We start from the raw sequence: 22255 nt of genomic DNA on the forward strand, positions 1-22255 counted from the left end.
GGAAAAATAATATTATTCACCTAAAATAAAGAATTACGAAACATATACAATAAAATTCTAACTAATGATAATATAAACTCTGTTACTTCTAAAATTGTACACTATTTATTTCATTTTTTGAATGAAAGTATCTTCGTAAACACACAAAATATTTTGTGATGTTGCAATTATACATACACACAATATCTGCCTCTTCATACTGACGTTACTGTGTTCTCTCTTGTGAGGTACATGCCGAGAGAGAACACAGGGTGCAGACCGATCATGTTCTTATGCCCGCACAGGGTGCGGGCCGGTCACCTAGTATCATATTAATTACATTTGCTTAGAAAATATTATAATGTTTCTAATTAGTAGGGGTGGGCGTTCGGGTACCCGTTCGGGTTCGGATCGGGTATTTTGGATTTTCGAGTATTTCGGTATAGAGGTGTAGAACCCGTTCGAGTATTTCTGTACTTCGGGTCGGGTTCGGGTATTTTTAGTTCAGATTCGGTTATTTCATATCGGGTTCAGATATTTAGATTTGCTACTCACTTAAAATGCATGTCAAGTTTTTTATTTAAAAAATTAACAAAAAGTTACACCCAAAATTTTTAAAAAATAACTAAATTAATGCCTTTTTAGTTTTAAAATGTTATGTCCAAATCTATTAACTATTCAATCTATTAAAAATAAAAAATTAGTTAACTGAAAGTTATATTTTTAAATATAAGAAACTTGAGAAATGAAAATTTTAATTTTTTTTTTCAAAATCTAAATATCCGAACCAGATTCGAAATAACCGAATCCGAACTAAAAATACCCGACCCGAAGTACAGAAATACCCGAACGGGTTCTACACCTCTATACCGAAATACCCGAAAATCCGAAATACCCGACCTGAACCCGAACGGGTACCCAAGGCTAAACTAAATCGATAATTATTATCCACTAGCTATATATGGGCTTAACGAAATCGACAATAGTTTTGGGCTTGTCTACATAAGCGTTTGATTAAAATAAATGAAAAAGAAAAATTAAAAAAAAAAACAGCCAATAGAATTATAACGTTTTTCCTCAGAAGCTCTATATGAGTGCCACCTCAGCAAAAATCACTAAAGTGACTTCTCTTTTAATGTATAGGGGGATAATGGCTCTAACTAGTGATCATTGTAAAAACAATAGGAAAAAATAGAAAAGAATAAAAAAAATAAAATAATAAGAATGAATGGGGACTGTTGTTCTTTTTCAAATATAGTGAGAAATAATTTTGTTCTATTATTTTCAACAAAAAAAAGAATGAGAACAAATGGAAAGAAAATTTATTTCTTATGAATGATGTAATTTTATAGAAATCATAAAGAATTGAATATTTCTTAACATTTCTTTGGTCACCAGTCAAACCATATTGTTTTATATTTTTCTACAATTAATGGAATGAGAAAAAAATGGAAAAGAAAAATTATTTCTTATACATGGTAAATTTTTTTATGAACATTAAGGAATACATTATTCCTTTTCATTCATTGGTCACCATTCAATATCCGATGTGTTAAAAAACAGAACAAAGAAAAACTAATATGAATGGTGACCACTGGTGACTTGGTGAGACTCTTAGTACTTTCTGATATCATAAACTAAGAAAAAATACCAAGTTGTTTGTGGGGATTTTGAAAAGAAACTGGGCCTAAGTAGATTATTTTAGTTTTTATCAATAAGCTAGCAATGAAAAGACATGATGAGGCTCAATTATACAGAAGCCCATTTCTTAAAATAAATAGTGGAAGCTCTTTCTCTTTGAATTACAGAGCAATCAATGGTCTCATCACAAAGCAGAACAAGAGCTCAAACAACCTTGAAGCTGCACCGACCGCAGCCTAAGAACCTTGACGAATGCCTAAGAAAAAGGGGCCATATATGAGCTCGTATGACTTGCTAAAATGGTGTGAACAAACATCTTATTTCCCTTCCTTGTAAAACTTGACTAACACTACAAAGAGTTGCAACATATTTGAAAAGATCGATGCTTGTTTAGTTTCTTTGGACTTTTATTTTCAACCACAACAAAATGGGGACTCTGTATCCAAATACAAATCCTCAAGATGAATCAATCTCTTGTTCTTTGGGGGCAATGAACTGCTCTCATTACTTTTGATCCATCAAATTATATATTCTAAGTAGGAAAAAAAAGAAGCCTTTTTCAGACGTTGAAACCTTCAGCACGGAGACACATTTTATGAGCTTCGATCCATTTAGCGCAAGCTGGTTCACCATGCTCGACGATGCACTCATCTCTCAGCTTCTTGGTGTCAGGGCAAGCACAACATATCTTCTTCTTTGGTTTTGTCTCTGCAGCAGCTGCAGCAGCCTTGCTATCTGAAACGGGTGGAGGAACAGCACCGTCTTTTGCTGGTTGGTTACTCATCCTGTCAGTCATAATGCAGAGGACAAAGAAGAATACGATCAAAACGTATATAACATAGGTAACAATACTAAGTGAAGTATCCACACAACATCCTATTTGATTTTTAAACGAGAAAACAAACCATTCATCAGTAGTTCAATGCATGCTGTGATAGATCAATATGTTACACTCAAGAAGTTTTAACATCAAAACACTGAATTACACAATACACTCATCTGTAATAATTCTTAAGTCCTTAAACCCTGTCATATGCTCTCACTATCCAATAAAAACAAAGATGGGAATAACATACTTGGGTTCTGTAATAACTAAGTAAGTGAAAAATCTACCACAAATACATAACTGAGAACTGATGATCAGGAAATAGCTAAAAAATATTATAAGTGGTTATCAAATTTCCAGATTCTAAACAAATCTGATAAACCCTAAGAAACACTTAAGACCCTGAACCTCAAAACTACGAATTCTCATCTAGAAGATAACAAAAGCGCCAACATCATAAACCAATTTGGTAATAATTGAAATCAATGAGCAAGCAAGCAAATCAAACTCAGGAAACTACAAAAAAAAAGTATTTCACTTTCTAATTAATTTACAGAAATATCACAGTTCTTGATACAACATTTCACAGAAAGGGAAGAACCTGAAAGAAAAAAACAAACCTTTGAATGAATTTGCAGAGGAAAAATCAAATGAGAACAGGTGAAAAGAAGAGACCTTTAGGCTTGGAGAAGAAGGCGGCGACTTAAATAAATGAAACGAATATTGAAAAGTAGAGCCACCTGTTTAGAATTTTTGATTTTTGAATGTGTAAGTATCCACACCACAAGTTCACCAAGGCATCGAAATTGAATTATGGACCCGTCTTCTGGGCTTGGGCTTGAAATGGTCCAGGCCCATGTTTTGAAAGAAATGTCTCTTGATGTTGTTGACTACAAAGACAGAGAAGTGATGAAGTTAAACTTTTTGTTAGTGTAGCAGACAGTGAGGCTGAGCGAATGGAGTTTATTAAGCTATCTATGGTCTATGGACTCTGAAAGAATGGAGCTCCTATGAATGTGATTATTGTCCACAGAACCATCACACTTACCTTGACGAGATGTTGATACACACTTAAAGAAGAAAAGGGATAGTCACCAACAAATTATTTACAACACTGATAGTCACCAACACTTTATTTTCATTGACAATTCCTCTATATCAACAACAAAATCCAATTAATTCACACTTGATCTTCTGACAACTATGAGAACCGACAATGGTTTTGATCTAAAGACACTTCACTTCCCCCCAAAGCTAATGGTTCTCTTGCATCATCAACCAATCAATCATACTTCTCCCTCCAAGTATAAACTAGAAAGAACACCCACGAAACAGCCAAAGCAATATCTCCAAGTGCTTGCTTAGGACACTCAAACGCAAGATCTTCAACCTTCCACTCAAACACAACTCTCCACAACGCCATAAGCACATAGAGAATCACCGACCCTCCAGCGAAGAAGCCATGAAACTCTGTATCCTTAACAAAGGACACCATGAACAGCACCAAACCTATCGCAAAGAGGAGCAAACCGGAGAAAGACTGAGAGATCCGGATGAGCAGCTCGTCGTGAGGCGTTGAGCCTTTGAGCTTGTTAGCTATGTCGCTGCCGTGGCCGAAGATGGAGGCTTTCTCTGTGTAGAACATCATCAGGGTCCCGCTCGTGAGTGCGATAACGGAGTGGAGTATACAGATTACTCGGAAGAGATGTGAATTCATCGGATTTTTTTTAGATCGCCTGAGAGAAAACAAAAAGTCAAAGACAGAGATGAAACTGAAAGTCTGAATCTTTTAATAGAGAAGAGCAAAAAAGGCAAACACTTGGCTGTGGTGAGGGTTTAAGCTTTGCCGGAAAGATACGGTCTTGAAAGAGAGATTGTCTGAATCAAATATAGTTTAAGATAAACTCTAGTGTTGTCTTGATGCAAAAGAAGATCTTTGTCTTGATCTTGCTTGCTCCTCTTTGTCAGCTTTCTTTATTGTTCAACAGAAATTCAAAACCCACCGTATAAAGATTGCTTTCCGATTTTAAATGGGAGTGATAATTTATAAATATCTCTTAAATAATTGTCAGTAAAAAAAAAAACAAAAAAATTATGTCAATAATGTTATTTGTAAGTTTATGAAAAAACGTTATCCATTAGGCATGACTCACATGACATTATTTTATACTATTAAGCAGTAGAAAATTAAAATATTATTTATTAGAAGAAACAAGGAAATTTTATGATTTTTTAATTATAATCAAAGGTTATGACTTTTTCAACATTTAAGAAGACTTGATCCTTCAACATCACAAATGGATAACGCCGTTTGTGTCAATCTAAACTACTACTGAACTGAAGGTTTGTCCTTTAACGTAATCAGCGATCTGATAACACTTGGAGGAACGCTATCAGCAAGAGCCCCAAGTTCAGATAGTACAAGAGTCTTCTCCTTGAGTAAGCTCTGCAGTTTCTTTGATTCAAACTCCATTCTCTTTTCATCTACACAGTTTAAAAAAATACACTCTTAGACCACCAGTAGTTCATCATCAATCTGTAAGAAAGTAGCTAAACCGTAGTAGAGAGGAGAGGACGAACCTTTCTCTAGCATTGTGTGAACAGCATGAAAAGGGACCGCAGCGAAAAGATCTGTTCCAGGAAGCATCATCCAGGTGGGTTCAGTAGAGTCATGGGATCCACAAGTCGAGCAAACTTCTTGAATCAAGGCTTTGGTTGAGCTCACATGAGTATCCTTCATCATAGAGTCGAAAGGAGAAGGGACGCTAGTCTTTGTTGTCTTAGCTTTCTTCCTAAGTGCTGTAAGAGCCTCTCGGTTCGCGTTCCTCTCCCTATCATTCTCCACCATCTGTTATTACAAAACTCCCATTAGTGTTATTGTACTTGTAAGTTTTCAACCAATCAAAAACAATGAATATGCACCTGATTTCGAACAAGGAGAAACTGATCACCAACAGCTTCATATCTCTCGTATACTTCAACCACCTTCTTTGGGTCTAACTCCATCTTAGTTTAATAGATTCCGACAATCTCGAGGAACAGCTAAAACAAGATAAATAAGTTAGTGGTTATGAAGCTGCTTCCTAGCTTTTAATACTTGTGTGCTTTTAAGCTCACTTACAAATCTAAGACTCTCTTTAGATCCAAAGGTCTTCATTACTATTTCAATTACCCTAAATCAAATAACCGCATCGTTACGGACTGAAGGCAAAAAAACACAACACCTAAGCATAACTTAACAAGTTCTCTGATTATTTTGCAGCATCTTTAAAAGCGAGCTGATACAAAGGTTCTCGAGAAAGAATAAAAAGAAAAAACTAACCTTTACGGACGAAAGAGCAGAGGCGAGGAGGACCGATGAGAATCTCGGCGACGCTGCGAAAGGAAGGGAGAAAAAATAACACCAAACCAGAGATTTAATGGGCCTGAATGTTCGGCCTATCGATGGGCCAGGCCTTTTTGTTATACCTGTATATATCTTCTTTTTGATAAAAAAAAAGTATTTTAACGGAAAGAAAAAAGAAAATTGACGCCGTCTGTGGGGATCGAACCCACGGCCACGGGATTAAAAGTCACGCGCTCTACCACTGAGCTAAGACGGCATTGGATGATAACTGTTTCTCATTAGATTCTCATAAACCAAATAAGTTATTACATATCAAATAGGCTGAGCACGAAAGATCAACGTATTCAAACTTGTTAACATGAGTTCACACAATGTTTCGTAGATAAAGGGGACACAAGATAATCAATTAATTACTCGAAATAGTTATAAATCAACAAAAGGATAAGGCTTGTCCCACTAACATCTGGCCGGTCCAATTTCACTGCAAGGCCCATGTGGCTGCGTCCACTTGGCTTTATTTATTTGACCATTTTCGAATCTTTTGTTTTGGCTTTTCGATTTGAATATTCAAACTCGATGGCTTAAAACTCTTTTATATAAACACAATATCAACCTGTAAACTTTCATCATCATTCATCAATCACAATGCAGATACACAAACTCTGTTTTATTGCTCTGTTCTTAGCTCACGCAGCTTTCGCCGTCAAGTTCAACTTCAAAACCTTCGATGGCAACAACTTGTTGTTCCTAGGAGACGCAGAGCTTGGTCCTTCCTCAGATGGCGTAGGCAGAACAGGTGCACTCTCCATGACCCGTGACGAAACCCCATTCTCACACGGTCAAGGTCTCTACATCAACCCCATCCCTCTCAAGCCTTCTAACGACTCAGCTCCTTACTCATTCCAAACCTCTTTCACTTTCTCCATCACTCCTCGCACCAACCCAAACTCCGGTCAAGGCCTCGCCTTCATCATCGTCCCCACCGCCGATAACTCCGGCGCCTCGGGCGGCGGCTTCCTCGGGATCCTCAACAAAACCAACAACGGGAAGGCGGAGAACAACCTCTTCTCTATCGAGTTCGACACTTTCAAGAACAAAGAGTTTCAAGACATTAGCGGTAACCATGTCGGACTCAACATCAACTCCATGACTTCAAATGTTGCTGCGAACGCTGGTTATTGGGTTCAGACGAGTGTCGGGAAGAGGAAAGTTTGGTCGTTTAAAGATGTGAATCTGAGTAGTGGAGAGAAGTTCACGGCTTGGGTTGAGTTTAGAAAGAGAGACAATAGGATTACGGTTACGCTCGCGCCTGAAAACGTGAAGAAACCTAAGAGACCTTTGATTCAAGGTCCGAGAGAGCTCAATGATGTTCTTTTGCAAAACGGTTACGTCGGTTTTGCTGGAGCCATGGGACGTGGCGTTGAGCGTCACGACGTTTGGAGCTGGTCCTTTGAAAACGACGCCAAGAACAACTAAACCGGTTTGGTTTTTGGTTCGGTTTTGGTAAGTTGAGCTTGCTTTATTTCTGTTTATTGGAGTGAATAGTTAACGTTCAAAATTTAAAACAAATAAAAAGCCAAATATGTGGCTTAGTATCTGCACTTTTGTAATTCATGTTGGTTTCAATCCGAGATTGATAATAAAATGAACATTTTAAAAAATTATATTGAGGCTTCGGATTATAGGTGCTCATGATCCTGGTCCTTGTCGGTAGGTTAAACAGAGCAAATTACTACATCCACGTGAAGAGAATAATAGAAAATACTACCATAGAGAATAATAAAATGATTTTCCATGCAAAAGATAATAATATTTCCCATGCAAAATATCATAAACGTGGAGTGTCCTACAGTTATACACGAGCTATGAAATTTTTGTTTTTAAGTTTCATTAAGAAACAGGACAAGAAATACAAATGAAAGCAATTATTAATCGAATTCAATTATCAAACAACTTGTTTGTCTTCTCTATTTTATAAACCTCGTTTCACTGAAACCAGTAGGTCCATTTCGTTGCTGGCCGTGGTGATGGTGGCGTTATCAAACTGACCATTCCACATTTCCACTGATTATTTTTAATGGGCTCTTTGAAAACTCAAGCTGGATGTTTTGTTATTTGACAATGCAAATTCACAAAACTCTGTTTTCTTGCCCTGTTCCTCTTTCACACCACACCTTATGTGTCCAATTCAACTTCAAAACCATCGATAACTCGGATATCTGAGCAAAACCAAGTGACCAACGACTAAACCGGTCTGGATTGGTTATTGTCTCGGAAAGTCGTAATCAGAGCCAAATCTTTTTTTATTAGTTTGAAATATTAGAACTTGGGTCTCGAGGCACCACATTATTTGAACTTCGGAGATTCATTGCTTTTGAAAGAATCTGGTCTTTTGTATTATTTAAAGTTTCTTTATTCCAGAGCAGAAGCTTGAAGATTTGACCCCCAATGTTTGCTTATATTCATACATTTGTCTCATTTAAATTTTTTCTTTTTTCTCGTTTTGTGATTTGTGAGGCCGTTGATTTACCACGTTGCTTGCGTCAAAAGAGAGGTGGAGAAAAAAAACATGAACTGAGAGACATCCATAATATAAAATATTTAAAGGACGATTCGACAGTGAATGGTTTCTTTCAGCAGTCGTTTTTGTTTTTTATCCCAAAAGGTCGAGACTTTATGAGGCTGAGAAGAGAGAGAGTGGCTGGTTCTAATTTTTTTTATAGAGTTACTGTGTTTGGTGATGTTGCATGTGTGGTTCTGTTTCAATCCCGAAAAGATCATTTATGCTTGGCCTCTCACTCAGGTTCTCTTCTTATCTTATCCCTCTCACTAATAAAGCTTAACAAGTTTTGTGGTACAGAATCGTACCCTGGAATTCTTGCACCCCTTTAAAAAATTATCTTTTGTAATTTTAAGTTTCAAAAAAAAAATAGTGTTGCGGTACAGAAGATTCCTTCCCTCTTTTGGCTGTTTATATGATCAAAATATTACATTTTTCTATGATAGCTATGTCCTTTGTGTGCTTTTCTCAAGTGGGTCTCCTAAGTTATTCAGTGTTCTTCCTTCTCTAGCCTAGAGATTTTTTTTGTGGGTGTGATCACTCGAAAAAGAGAATCTCAAGTTCTTGGCGGACGTGTGACTTGTGATTAACGATCCTAAGCAATGAGCTGCTGAATCCGAAATGGTTCCAGTTAAGAGTTGAAAATCAAGACAACTCATCAGCTACTTGTTGGTTTCTGGTTACTATCGATGGAAGGTTCTTCAAACTCCAATTCTAGAGGGTTTTCAGACAGGAACACTGAGTTCCCACCAGTTGATGAGTGTGTCAGAAGCATGTTTGGTAGTAGCACACACAAACCCTCCTCCGAAGAAGAAGATTCTTTAGGGGTTGACCCTTTCGTTAGATCCTTGGAATGGGGTGACGTCAGCTTACGACAGTGGCTTGATAAGCCTGAACGGTCTGTAGATGTTCTCGAGTGCTTGCACGTGTTCAGACAAATCGTGGAGATTGTGAATGCGGCTCACTCTCAAGGCATTGTTGTTCATAACGTTAAGCCATCTTGTTTTGTCATGTCTTCTTTTAACCATGTTTCCTTCATCGAATCCGCTTCTTGTTCTGACTCCGGCTCTGAGGACGGCCAGAAGGAAGAGAAAGGATCATATAACAAGATTTTGGAGAGACAAATCGAGAAGCTAGAGGAAGAGAAGAAGCAACGTTGTTTTCCGATGAAACATGTATTAGCAATGGAGACAAGTTGGTATACTAGCCCTGAAGAGGAGTTTGGTTCTCCAAGTACTTGTGCCTCAGATGTCTACCGTCTAGGCGTTCTTCTTTTTGAGGTTTGTGACATTATTTCTAACAAATTATTAGCTGCGCAACCAACGAGTTGTTGGCCTAGTGGTAAAAAAGTGTATAGTAGGCACTCCATCACTCGGTTTCAATTTTTGTTGGGAACGACTCTTTACAATGTTTGGGTTTCCGGCAAAAATTGTTACCCGGAAAAATTGTTAGCTGCTTTTAGATTTAAAGTCTATGTCTCTCTTGCAGCTATTCTGCCCTGTGACTTCAAGAGAGGAGAAGTCAAGAATTATGTCTAGTTTAAGACATCGTGTACTTCCGCCTCAGATACTGCTCAAATGTCATAAAGAAGCTTCTTTCTGCTTGTGGCTACTCCATCCCGAGCCAACTTGTCGACCATCAATGAGGTTTAGTTCGTGTTTTTAGTTTCGTGCATTGTTAATTTCTACAGGCCGGCCATGAGATTTTTGGGGCTATGCGATTTAATAAAGATTTTTATAAAATATTTCTTTACAAATTTGGAGATATTATGATAATGTAATTTTTTTTCAAAAATTTGGAGGGAAGTGTTAGAGGCGAATGTTTCAAGGACTTGCCCTGGATCTCCATCATCTTTTACTAAATGGAACTAATAGGGAAGTTGTCTTTATTGGTGCAGTGACTTGCTGCAGAGTGATTTTATAACCGAACCAAGAGACAATTTGGTTGAACATGAAGCAGCAATAGAGCTGAGAGATAGAATCGAGGAACAAGAGTCGTTACTCGAGTTCTTGCTACTGATTCAACAAAGAAAGCAAGATTCTGCTTGTAGTTTGCGGGATACTATTTCACTTCTTTCTTCAGACATTGAGCAAGTTGTGAAGAGACAGCTGATTCTGAAGAAACAAGGAAGCTCATACTCTGATCTCAGTAAAGATGATCACCAATCTCCCTCTGGTCCTTCTACATTGTTGGCCTCAAGAAAACGGTTTAGACAAGTGATTCCTCAAGTGGAAACAGACGTTGAAGTTGATGAAGAGAGTCAAGGAAGCACACTTCTTGAAAGCTCCAGGTTGATGAGAAACTTCAAGAAGCTAGAAACGGTCTACTTTCTAACAAGGCGCAGGCAAATGAAAGCTGCTGCTTTAGGGAAATCATTAACTAGACATTCGCCTTTGAGTAGTGAAAACGGGAGAGGAGGTTCAATGATAAGCTCAGTAAGCAACCCTGTTTCCAACAATGATCCTCTGAGACAAGGCGGGTGGATAGATCCATTCCTTGAGGGTTTATGCAAATACTTATCGTTCAGTAAGCTCAGAGTGAAAGCAGATTTGAAACAAGGAGACTTGTTGAACTCTTCTAACCTAGTTTGCGCACTTGCATTTGACCGAGATGGAGAGCTTTTCGCCACTGCTGGTGTAAACAAGAAGATCAAGATCTTCGAATATAACTCCATTGTAAACAGTAACCGGGACATTCACTATCCGGTTGTGGAATTAGCTAGCCGGTCAAGGCTAAGTAGTGTGTGTTGGAACAGTTACATAAAGAGTCAGATTGCATCAAGTAACTTTGAAGGCGTTGTTCAGGTTAGTCTTTAGATTCTGCTTATTGTTGTTATAAGAACTTCAAGATTCATGAAATCAGTTTGGCATAGGGCCTGCTCAATAATGTCATGAGCCCCTAGGGCAACAAAATTTGAGTCTCCAAACTATTTTTTAAAATATTTTTTTGATAGATAATTGTTTTTTTTTCTCAAAATATGATTTCTTTTTTAATAAAATTGTGATAAAAATAAACATATTTTCTTATAAATATTTTGGACAGCTTTTCTTAATTTTAGTGTAAAAATACATGTATCTTTTAAGAAATAGAGGGACAACTGATTTGACCAGATGGTTGCACCATTTGCCCCCTATCTAAGCTGGCACTAATATACGTTTGTGGTTTTAGATATGGGATGTTGCAAGAAGCCAGTTGGTTACAGAGATGAAGGAGCACAAGAAGAGAGTATGGTCCATTGATATTTCATCAGCAGACCCTACTTTGCTGGCTAGTGGAAGTGATGATGGAACCGTTAAGCTATGGAGTATCAATCAGGCAATTCTAATTTAAAAATGTCGGCTATTGAAAACTGAAACTAGTTTTCTCCAAATTTACATGTTAGTCCTCAGGATTGTATGATATAAGGAGTTTTTTTTTTGTGTTGTGAAACGTTTTTTCAGGGAGTTAGTATTGGAACCATCAAGACAAAGGCTAATATATGCTGTGTCCAGTTCCCATCAGACTCAGGCCGGTCTTTAGCGTTCGGTTCTGCAGATCACAAAGTGTATTACTACGATCTTAGGAACCCCAAGATTCCTCTGAGCACAATGGTTGGTCATAACAAGACAGTGAGTAATGTCAAGTTTGTGGATTCATCCACTCTTGTGTCTTCTTCTACTGACAACATGCTGAAGCTTTGGGATTTATCGATGTCTGCTTCTGGTGTTAATGAAACCCCTCTTCATTCATTTGCTGGACACACTAATCTAAAGGTTAACATTCCTTTTCTAGACTCTCTTTATTCTCCAGCTTTCTGAGAACACAATCTAAAGTGGTATATGCTATTGCAGAACTTTGTTGGCTTATCTGTCTCTGATGGGTATATAGCTACAGGCTCAGAGACTAACGAGGTAAAAAGGGTTAATGCAAAACAATCGTCACTTAAAAACTTGATTGTCTGAGATTCTTTCTTGTTGTGGATCCTAACAGGTTTTCGTGTACCACAAGGCATTCCCAATGCCGGTGATGTCATACATGTTCAGCAACACTGACTCCTTGTCAGGTCTTGAAATCGACGATGCCTCACAGTTCATATCTTCAATCTGCTGGCGAGGACAGTCGTCTACGCTAGTCGCTGCTAACTCCAATGGCAACATCAAGATTCTTGAAATGGTGGCTTGAGAGCCTCTGAGGAACCAAAAGCAAAAGGATACCTTCAAAAGACCTCTAGTTCTTCTTGTGATAGAGATCTGTTTTGTTGGGCTACTATATAGGGTAAATCAATTACTAAAATGGTTAGGAAAAGAAAGAAAGATTGTTTATAGAATTTCATTAAAGATGCTGATGTTGGATCTTTGTATTTGTAAACATCTCGATAAAATAGATTATAACTTTTATTCAATTCAAACAAGGAAAAAAAAACTAACCCTAATGTAACCAATAGGTGACGTGGCGTCTACGCAATCAAAACAATGTTTTCTAAACCCAAACTAAAAGCCCTGCCAACTGCAAGATTCTCTGAAACCATCCCTATATGTTATGTGTATATATATATGATTTCACTTTTTCGTCCTTGGATCTATTTACATTGATTAACTCCTGTTTTAGCCTCACTGACTAACTTCTCCACAAGTCCCTGAAGCCTCTTAGCTCCAAGACCAGGCTTAACGTTAGCCACATCACCGACCTGGGAGCACTTTGGTTTCCCACTGCACCACCCACCAGGAGTAAAACCATCTTTATCATTCCTCCGTCTAAGGAACGCCTTGTCGATCACATCGAGCACCTTGTCGTCTCTTTTGAATTTCCTAGCGAACGCAGCACCGCTGGATATCATCTGCACTGTGTCGTTGAGCGTCAACACGTGAGGGTGCTGCTGCGGCGGAGTGTCCCAGGAGATGTAGTGAAGGTCATGGTTCACTGCGGTTTTGGAGAACTCGGGGACGTTGCAGATTACAGTGTGGAAGTAACTTTCAGGTGATGAGACGAAGTTGGTGTAATACATTAGAAGGGTTCTTGGTAGATTGTCCCATCCCCATATGCAGTATTCTACAAATGGACGTGATAGAGCCATCCAAGCAGATCCTGAACAGCATTAAATTATTAGCTTTATTTGGCAAGATAAAGAATTGATCATGTGCATCTGCAATACCAACAAGCTCTAATGGGTACTTAAAAGCAACAACAAAGAAAAAAATTGTTTTGATCCTATGGATCTAAAGCAAGGGCGTTCAGTTTTCAGTTCCTAATTTGTTTTCTTTTTCGGTTTTTGGTTTTTCGGTTCTAAAGATATAGGACTCGTTGGATTATATGAAAGTCGGTTTGGTTATATTGGTTTTTGATCCGGTTGGGTATCAATATTGGAAATCGGCTAAAAATCCGATAGATTTTATGTTCCAATTGACTTTCTGTTTGGGTCCAGTTTTTGGATAATTTGAACAATTTTTTTTCCCCAGTTTTCGAACTTAATAACAGATAATTCAAATAAATTTAAATATTTTGGATACAATATTCAAATAATTCATAATTTTAAATATGTTAGATAAAAATACTAGGATAATTCGGATTTTTCAGGTAGTTCAGTTTATCCGTATTATTTTAAAAATATTTGGTAATTTTAAATAAATAATATTTTAGGTATATAAAATGTGTTTTAGATATGATTTCGGTTTGGTTCCAGTTCGGTTTTAGATTCTTGGTTTATATGTCCAGGCCTAAAAGCAACAATGGAGCTTCAAAGACAGGTTAGAGGACTGACCAGTGAATAACTTAAACGCAGTTGGCAAACTTCGACGAGGAGTGACCCAGTAGATATCTGATTTGTTCAACAAGTAGAGTCCAGGATCAATCATTACTGGCATTGCTCTCTTCTCCCTTCACAAGGATAACAAGAATCAATACCAAAGAGGAAACTCAAGAAGGTGAAAGAAACTTACTCTTTCCAACCTAGTTCACTTGTGTGTTCAATAAAGTTGAGGTTCCTGTCCAGACTCGAAAACGTATGAAGCAAATCTGCATAATACAGAGAAATCAAATCAGACTTAACCTCTTGATGGAAACAGAGAACAAAGAAAATGAGTTTTAGTTATTACCATCTTGTGTCACCAGTGGATAATCTGACGCGCTAAGATTAATAAACCAATCCCAGTTAGCACTTCTCTTAAGCAAAACAGCACAAGCGTGAAGTGTATTCGCCACCATTGTCGGTCCTCTATAAGTCACAAGGTTAGCCTTTGTTATCATATACACATTCCCGGTTTTGGAATACATAGGATCTTTATTAATCCGAGAAGCCAGCTCTAGTCTCTCGTCAACGGGTGACTCAAGATCCAAGTGGACAACGTAGTGGTTTCTCGGATGGTACACCGCTCTAAGCGTCCTCCAAAGCTTCTCCACGTCTCCTTTGGACCCGGAGACGAGGTATGCGAAACGTGGAAGGTTGTTGTCTTCTTCGTGAGGGCGGGTTTGTCTTTGTCTAGCGAGTTTGGACTCTGCGAAGTCGAGTTTGGTTTGGTTCTTGGCGTGGCTGTGACGTGAAGGGATGATGGAGAAGATGTTGTTGAATTTGCGGAGGGAGGAGATGAGGCCCATGTTGAAAGAGGTTGCTAGGAGGAAAACGAAGGCGAGTGATGTGATGACGAGAGGGAATAGTACCCATCTCTTCTCCATGTTTACGTACCCCATTGAAGCAAAGTAGTGATCATGAGACAAGAAACATAAAGTTGAGAAATCAGACACAATCTTGAGTTCAGGCTTGATCAGACACAAAGACCTATCAAATGTGAAAAAAAACCTTAGTAAAGTGGTTAGAGACAGATATAGAAAGGAAGAAGATACTAAAACATGAAGTTGCCAGATTAAGCAACATAATTCAATCAAGATGACAAGGCTCTCTTGGGATCTGGATTCATCAATCAAAGAATCAATCTGGACATCTCAGAAGCGCAAACCTTATAGCAAACTCTTAAAAACCTCTATTACCCGATTACAAAATGGATACTTTTTTAGAAACCCTTTGACGTATACTACTATCCCCAAGATCAAATCAACACTATCAGAATCTTGAAGCTGCCATTTAGATCTAACGCACTGTACAAAAAAAAAACAAATCTAGAGATTTAGATAAAAAAAAAAAGATTGAAAAACGAAACCTTTCTATTTTGGTTGTTGAAATCTCGAAGCTTTTTTTTTTTAATCTTTGTGGCTTTGTTCTGGTCTGCTCCAGAGCTCAAGAACACGGGACTCTTCTGTGTCGAGTGAAGAGAGTTATATAGAGATGAAGAAGAGAGAGAGACTGTGAACTCGCTGAAGCAAATAGAGAAAAGCCTTTTTGAGATTTCACGTGTGTGAAACTCTCATTCGTTGAAATATTCTCTCCCAATCAAATTTTTTGTTCTTTGAGCTGTAAATTTCATTACTTTTGTCACTCTGTTTCCTTTATTACTGGAATCTAATTCAATTTTAGGTTTATTTTATTTTATTTTATTTTATTACAAATGCAAACCCTTTTGCTGACACGTTTTTCAAAGGCTGACAGTGAGTGAGCCAAGTACCATGATGACCCATTTTATTGAATATTATGTGTGGATGTGCGTGTAGATGATAGGTACTCATATTAAAGCAAAACATATTTGTAACAAACAGACACGTATTTGTTATATGTGATAGCAACATTTCTTTGTTTAAACATTTCCTAAAATATCCTCTCTGTGCATCTTGTAATTAAAGTAATAAATACTTTATCTTCTTCTTTTTCTTAACTCAAGCCTGATAACATCTCTAGAGTTCAGAGTTAGTTCAGACTCTATTTGTTTACCAATGTAAGAGATAAAACATAGTGTCACTTTGAAATAAATTTGTATCCACAAGTCATTGCTTTCCGTCACTTTTTAAGTGGGGACCACCATAGCAAAAGATTTTGCTTTCACACATGAAATACGACTTTATGTTGTTGTAATAGCCAAAAGGTTGATTTATATTGCGGTAGTTACGTCAGTGGTAACAATTTACACGCTTAACTATTTCACCAGCCACATGGAGTGATCACAAGATCACAGTTAGTTTCAATGGGCTTAACTCTGAAGCTCAACATGGACCGAGACCCATACTACACCTTGAATTAGTTGAGCCTTGACTCTAATATACGTATTTGATGGGCTTATTTTTGTAAACCAGATGGGACATTTTTTTGTCAATACAAGCTGGTTCGGTACATCCCACTAGCAGTAGCATGTCTAATCTTAAAATGTATTATTTTCCTGACCTTTCAAATGGCAAAGGTTAAGAAATAAGACAACTAACTTGATCGGAAACTAAGTCAAGATATAGGAGAATTGTGATGTTGTGTTGTTAAGAGATATGCTCAAAAGAGGTAGATATTGTTTGTCTTGGTAAAACAAATATGATAGACTTTGTGTTTGGCAATTGGGAGAGAAAAACTGTGTGAAATTGTATATGGTAATCTCTCCAAATGAAATTGTTTTTGTCTGTTGTTTAATTTTAATGTAGCGTGTATAAGGCCATTAAAAAGTTTGCAACTCATAATTAAATACTAAAACTCTTTTGTTTCAGGGTAATTAGAGAGATGTAGAAATTTGTCATTTATCCAAACAGGCAAACATAGTTAAATAATGTAATTGACATCTATTTTGGCAATATTTTTACCAAATTAAATTGGATTTTGATCAGCATCCCATAAAAATAGTAATTAATTTAATATATATATTAACTTTAAATATAGTATAGTTTAATAATATGCAGCATGAAATAGTATATAAAATAATGGTCAATGTGATAGAGTCTTTGATATCCCAAACTCTATAACTCTTCTTATTGATCACTCCAAACACAGATTACAAGCTAGAATAGAGATGACAAGATGATAAACAAATAGCTTTGAGCTGACTCCGGCTAGGCTCTCATGGCGAGCTTCACCTTCGTCACCGATCTCATGGCGATCGGGTCAAGATGACTCATGTCGTCAATCTTCATACAACATCAAAGCATAAAGTCTCTCATCATCCTCTTCTCCCCTACTTATACTATCACCTCCGATAGCTTCTTCAGACTCTTCTAACAGCAAACCCTCTGGAACAACCCAAGGCTTTGCTCTACACCCTTTACTTAACCAGCCACGTCAGCTTCCTCACCTCCAAGTCAATAGTAAGATACTTGGTATCTATCACAATGGCTCAAAATTAGTTCAAAAAAGTAATGGCCAATGCAATGCTTTGTAAGCATTTAATTTTATGATCCATAAGTTATTAATGTATAAAAGAGGAAGGTCAAATCTCTATTTTTCTCTTGCCAAAATCTTTATACATTTTACATATATGAATTCCTGATATAAAGGGGTTTTTATTATGTATTCAAATACTAAAAGAGTCAACAATCAACTTGTACAAATAAGAGTTGATTGATGCCAAAAAAAAATAAGAGTTGATTTTCCTTCTCCAAACACTATTGGGTTGGACCCATTTGGAAAACGCTTGAATCTACGGAGATCTTTAAAACAAGATCATGGCTTTGGATGTGGAAATGGCACACGTACTTGATCAGAGAGACAAGTCATATGAAAGGATACAACGAGACAAATTTAAGGGTAAATATTTATTGTCTCTCTGTTAGTTTTACTTATGGATGTAATAACATTGTGTTATGTTTTGTTAAAATGCCGAATTTTTCCAGAGTATTGCTGTTATGAGCAAAGCTAAAGAAATTGCTGCTTCTAGAAACACAGAGATCTTGAAGTGCACACTAGCTCTGAGGCTTGTTTGTTATTTTAGTTTAATTGATTCTGTGTATGAAAATGTAATCTTGATACTGTCTTTCCAATAGGTTGATAGATTCATGACTCGTTGGAATAGTGATGCAACTACACTCGTGATCGCGGGTAATCAACGTGAGGATGCAGATGTTCACAACTCCTCTTCAGTATAGGAATTTTCCTTTTATTAAAGTCGTTTTTGCTTTCTTTTTTAGTTATTTTTGTTTTCCTTTTTGAAAGAGGAGTTGTTAATCTCTAGGTTTATGGTTTTCTTAGCTAGTATTTAAGAAGACCGCACCCAAGCTTTGTAGTTACGATTTGATTAAGAAGATTAATAAATTTTTTAGGTTTTAAAGAGCTTTGCGCATATTCGCGATCTATCGTTCTTGTTTTTGAGTTGACTTCAAGAACACACTACCAGATTCAAAATCAAACCCTTGATTCTTGAATTCATAGCTTCCGCTCTCCATCAAACAGTGACAAGGCTTATAGGGATGACTACATTAAAAGAATCTCACATTCACTCTGAAAAATAGCTGAGCCGAGATGGGAGGATTAGAGATCATGAAGGTGAGCAAGCCCTAGTGAAGAATAGAAAGGAAGGTGAGGCAATTCACATGATGAATAGAGAAGAGGGAAATGTAATCAGGGAGATAGGTTTCAACAAGTTCAAGTGCTGAGGAGAGTGATGTTACTGATTTGGACTTCCCTGTGTATGAGAAAGAAGAAGAGGAGACTTTGAAGGAGAGAAAAAGAAGAGCAGTTAGAGAAAGCTCGGTCTATGGAAAGGAAGAAGAAACTACAAGAGAAAGTTGTTATGAGAGCTCAAAAGGAAGCTGAAAAAGAACTCAAGGCAGATTACATTTACTATCTTTGTTATCTTATTCATTGGTTTGTTTCTAAAATATTTGTTTTATTTTTTCAGGAGTGTGAGAAGAAGGCTAAAAAGAAAGCTGCAGCAAACTCTTCTTCTCCTCCAGAACTAGACCGAGCAATCAATGAGCTGGAAGAGGTTAGGGCTTTAGACTCAGGGAAAGAGAAGCAGAGATCAATCTTTCCAAGAGAAAGCTTCAGGTACAAACACCCTGGAAGAGGAACAGAAGCTCTCCCTAAAGCCATCTTAAACCGTAGAAAAGCTCACAAATATTCGCCCTGGGGACTCTTGTCTGCTGCACTAGCTTTGGCGCTCTGCCTCTTGTTTTTATTTCTTCAGTAAATTGAGGATGGAAAGATACAGTAAAAAAGATTTTTGACTTTACCTAATTAAAGAGAGAAAGAGAGATATATAGTGAGTGAGTGAGGAGCTTATAGTTCTTGTTAGCTTCATAACCTTAGATGTTACTCATAGTCTGTTTAGAGAGCTGTCTGAAAAAAAAAAACAAGAAACATATCCTAATTGCTTCTAAACCTCAAGCTGTCTTTTTAAGAGAATGTTGTGGATACAAGTCTCTTGACTAATTACATCTCCAAAAGTTTTTATTTAAAAACTATAGCCAAACAAATCAAATATGAAACGGGAGAAATCTAACATCCATGTGGTTTGAAGGGACCCTTTATCAACAACCTAACGTCCTTTGTATCCAGCTCTTCTTGGACTTCACAGCTAAAGAAACCATTGTGAATATCCTTGAGATATTTCAGAAGGTTGGCTAATGCTCCTCTGCTTTTACTCTCGTCTCTCTTCCTCTCTGCGTACGATGACACTTTATCAATACCATTGTGTTTGAAGTAGAAGTACCTAGTGATCTTCAACAAGTTTCTCATGTGATGAGGCCAAACCTCAACCGTATCATCCACAATCACGATTCCACGCTCATCGGCCAAGACATAATCAAGCGTCTTCGTGTGACGACTCTCTCTTCTGGTTATCACTCGGTCTCCAAAATAGGTTTTGTCTGGATCAATCATCTTAGCAATTTCTTTACCGTATAACAAATCGCCCTTTGTGTAAACGTACGACATGTTGAATAGCGTGTTGGCTTCTCTAAGGAAGTCTTTGACAAACGGTCTAACTTTTATTATCCTGCTTTGATATAGCTTCAAACCTGGTTTCTCACCTTCGATTAAGTACTTCTCCGCTTCGGAAAGATTGGAAACCCTAACGCTGTGGACTAGCGTGTTGTCCAAGTCAAGGACTAAGTGAAGTTTCTTGTGTGTTTGAAGTGAGATTAGGGTTGTGAGGCGCTTTGTAAAGGATACAGCTTCTTGGCTCTATTGAAGCCCACATACAAGCCCAATTTATATTTACTAAGCAGCCTCATTAACCCATGTATTTAGGGTTTTCTAGACTAATATATATGATGTAAGAATCCTACATTGAATGCAACTAAGGCTGCGGTTTGTGCAGCCAAAACCTTATCTTTATGAATATCATTTCAGAATCATTTAGATCTTGGTGACAACTTAAATCTCTTCTCCTCTCTTTACTTTCTTGTTCAATAAAGCTTAATAAGCTATCTCTATTTCTGTTTAAATAAAGCCCTTTGAGCATTTTCTACTTTTGTTATCATGGTATCAGAGTTTCAGTCGATTTTCATGGGTTACCCTATCTTTTTCTAGCTTCTGCACCCTCTATCTAAGCCATCGACAATATGCTGGTTCATGGGCGAAATCCAAAGAAAAGAAAGAGACTTTCTGCAATTGTGCTGCAGATCTGTGTTGATATGACAGTGAAGTTTAAGCTCTACTCTTTCCACCACGGTCGCCTGATAAGAAAAGCCAGAAGCAGATCTTCCAATCGAAGAAGAAGAGGAAGTTGGGCTCCAGCAAATCAACATGTTATTGGGCCTTCCAGATAAAAGCCCATCTGCTAAAAAAAAATATGGAAACACGAGAAGAAGCGCTTGTGGGAACAAAAGCAGGGGAAGCTCCTTCATGTCTCTTCATCAGCGCATATCTTCTGGTATGTTATGAATGATTTAGTGCTATAGGCTTGGAATCTGGAAGGAAAATGAATAGGCTAGTTCTGGGTTTGATAGCGATGAGATAAATGGCGACAAGTTTTGTTTTGATGAGTACACACAAGATGTTTGGTTAAATGTCCAGAAGAAAAACAGATTGTGAAAATGAGGAGTTTTGATGGCAGATGAATAGGAAATAGGGAGTTGGGTTTAGGCTGTTGTAGGATGGATATTCTCTTTTGCCGTGAGATAGCTTAGTCCAGTTAGGAGGATAAAAAGAAAAATCCCCAACTTGTTGTAAGACAAATAGGTCAAAAGAACCTGAAGATGTTCTCACACTTATGTCTATTCTCCAAGCTGAATAGAGTCATCTACCTGCCTTCCATGGATCTTCAACTACTCATGCTCCTTTCAAAGCCAGCTCCATGTGCATCTTCAAACTTGGCTCAGCTGCTTGCTTCACCACCCGATGCCAAGTTTGCGGGAGGATATTGAAGCCCACATACAAGCCCAACTTATATCTACTAAGAAGCCTCATTAACCCATGTATTTAGGGTTTTCTAGACTAATATATATGATGTAAGAATCCTACATTGAATGCAACTAAGGCTGCGGTTTGTGCAGCCAAAACCTTATCTTTATGAATATCATTTCAGAATCATTTAGATCTTGGTGACAACTTAAATCTCTTCTCCTCTCTTTACTTTCTTGTTCAATAAAGCTTAATAAGCTATCTCTATTTCTGTTTAAATAAAGCCCTTTGAGCATTTTCTACTTTTGTTATCAGGCTCAGACGTTTTGTGATATAGCAATGGGGGGATGGGGGGGGAGGGGGGGGGGGGGTGTTTGCCTTTTAGAATTCCGGAGAAAGAAGCAGAAAGGAAAAAACCTAAACTTATTAGAACTGAGTCGAGAGAATACAATTAAAGGTAATTAATTTTTGGCAGAGAAAATCACCTAAACCCTTCCGAGAGAATCTACCAACTACCAAGAAATGAAATCTAATTTTATTGAAATTAATAGATTGCAAAGAGGAAATCGCAATTATCTTGCATCAAAATAAAAGGAAATACAATTAAAGGTATCGAATATAGGAAAATCTCAACAATCAATACTACTAAAACAGAAACATGCCCCATTGATATTAGTTCAGTCCATTTTAAAAATATACATCTAAATATAACTACAAAATATAACTGCATTTTTATCTTTGCCCCACGTCCTCCACAGTGGCGGATCTAGAAAAAAATTTAACTGG

General features: G+C 37.4%; 6 protein-coding genes, 1 non-coding gene and 1 pseudogene across 13 annotated transcripts; 2 read left to right on the plus strand and 6 right to left on the minus strand.

Annotated features, from left to right (window-relative positions):
* Nucleotides 1–1987: 1987 nt before the first annotated feature.
* Nucleotides 1988–3092, minus strand: LOC103840815 (cytochrome c oxidase copper chaperone 1). The gene is made up of 2 exons (XM_033284038.1): nt 3067–3092; nt 1988–2405 (listed from the first exon to the last, which is right to left on the minus strand). Exon 2 carries the CDS (start codon nt 2402–2404, stop codon nt 2180–2182), a length of 225 nt encoding a protein of 74 aa, XP_033139929.1. The 5' UTR covers nt 2405; nt 3067–3092; the 3' UTR covers nt 1988–2179.
* On the minus strand, nt 2004–4472 carry LOC103840829. 3 transcript variants are annotated; one of them, XM_033284026.1, is made up of 3 exons: nt 4264–4472; nt 3067–4182; nt 2004–2405 (listed from the first exon to the last, which is right to left on the minus strand). In XM_033284026.1, exon 2 carries the CDS (start codon nt 4161–4163, stop codon nt 3729–3731), a length of 435 nt encoding a protein of 144 aa, XP_033139917.1. In that variant the 5' UTR covers nt 4164–4182; nt 4264–4472; the 3' UTR covers nt 2004–2405; nt 3067–3728. The 3 variants fall into 3 exon arrangements, with proteins under 3 accessions (XP_033139917.1, XP_033139922.1, XP_033139915.1); XM_033284031.1 differs by having other exon boundaries at nt 3122–4457; XM_033284024.1 differs by having other exon boundaries at nt 3067–4457.
* Nucleotides 4473–4623: 151 nt separating this feature from the next.
* Nucleotides 4624–5935, minus strand: LOC103840837. Of its 2 annotated transcripts, none has more exons than XM_009117367.3 (4): nt 5769–5935; nt 5369–5488; nt 5027–5294; nt 4624–4930 (listed from the first exon to the last, which is right to left on the minus strand). In XM_009117367.3, exons 2-4 carry the CDS (start codon nt 5450–5452, stop codon nt 4776–4778), a joined length of 507 nt encoding a protein of 168 aa, XP_009115615.1. In that variant the 5' UTR covers nt 5453–5488; nt 5769–5935; the 3' UTR covers nt 4624–4775. The 2 variants fall into 2 exon arrangements, with proteins under 2 accessions (XP_009115615.1, XP_033139906.1); XM_033284015.1 differs by lacking the exon at nt 5769–5935 and adding an exon at nt 5568–5625.
* Nucleotides 5936–5976: 41 nt separating this feature from the next.
* TRNAK-UUU lies at nt 5977–6048 on the minus strand. The gene has a single exon. It is a non-coding gene; the product is annotated as a tRNA-Lys (tRNA).
* A 225-nt stretch (nt 6049–6273) lies between these two features.
* LOC103840846 (lectin-like protein LEC) lies at nt 6274–7453 on the plus strand. Its single transcript, XM_009117375.3, has one exon. The coding sequence runs from the start codon at nt 6438–6440 to the stop codon at nt 7266–7268; it is 831 nt and encodes a 276-aa protein (XP_009115623.1). The 5' UTR covers nt 6274–6437; the 3' UTR covers nt 7269–7453.
* Nucleotides 7454–7683: 230 nt separating this feature from the next.
* On the plus strand, nt 7684–12733 carry LOC103840863 (protein SPA1-RELATED 3). Of its 2 annotated transcripts, XM_009117388.3 has the most exons (7): nt 7684–9632; nt 9841–9998; nt 10250–11156; nt 11521–11667; nt 11793–12104; nt 12183–12242; nt 12322–12733. In XM_009117388.3, the coding sequence occupies exons 1-7, from the start codon at nt 9042–9044 to the stop codon at nt 12511–12513; spliced, it is 2367 nt and encodes a 788-aa protein (XP_009115636.2). In that variant the 5' UTR covers nt 7684–9041; the 3' UTR covers nt 12514–12733. The 2 variants fall into 2 exon arrangements, with proteins under 2 accessions (XP_009115636.2, XP_018510013.2); XM_018654497.2 differs by lacking the exons at nt 12183–12242; nt 12322–12733 and having other exon boundaries at nt 11521–11686; nt 11793–12034.
* Nucleotides 12702–15731, minus strand: LOC103840856 (beta-glucuronosyltransferase GlcAT14A). 3 transcript variants are annotated; one of them, XM_033284007.1, is made up of 6 exons: nt 15543–15731; nt 15483–15500; nt 14424–15103; nt 14268–14343; nt 14090–14205; nt 12911–13416 (listed from the first exon to the last, which is right to left on the minus strand). In XM_033284007.1, the coding sequence occupies exons 3-6, from the start codon at nt 15013–15015 to the stop codon at nt 12911–12913; spliced, it is 1290 nt and encodes a 429-aa protein (XP_033139898.1). In that variant the 5' UTR covers nt 15016–15103; nt 15483–15500; nt 15543–15731. The 3 variants fall into 3 exon arrangements, with proteins under 3 accessions (XP_033139899.1, XP_033139898.1, XP_009115628.1); XM_009117380.2 differs by having other exon boundaries at nt 15483–15727; XM_033284008.1 differs by lacking the exons at nt 15483–15500; nt 15543–15731 and having other exon boundaries at nt 12702–13416; nt 14424–15015.
* Nucleotides 15711–20323, minus strand: LOC103840872 (annotated as a pseudogene).
* Between the last annotated feature and the right edge of the window lie 1932 nt (nt 20324–22255).

The sequence above is a fragment of the Brassica rapa genome, chromosome A01 (assembly GCF_000309985.2).
Source record: "Brassica rapa cultivar Chiifu-401-42 chromosome A01, CAAS_Brap_v3.01, whole genome shotgun sequence".
NCBI classification, from domain to species: Eukaryota; Viridiplantae; Streptophyta; class Magnoliopsida; order Brassicales; family Brassicaceae; genus Brassica; species Brassica rapa.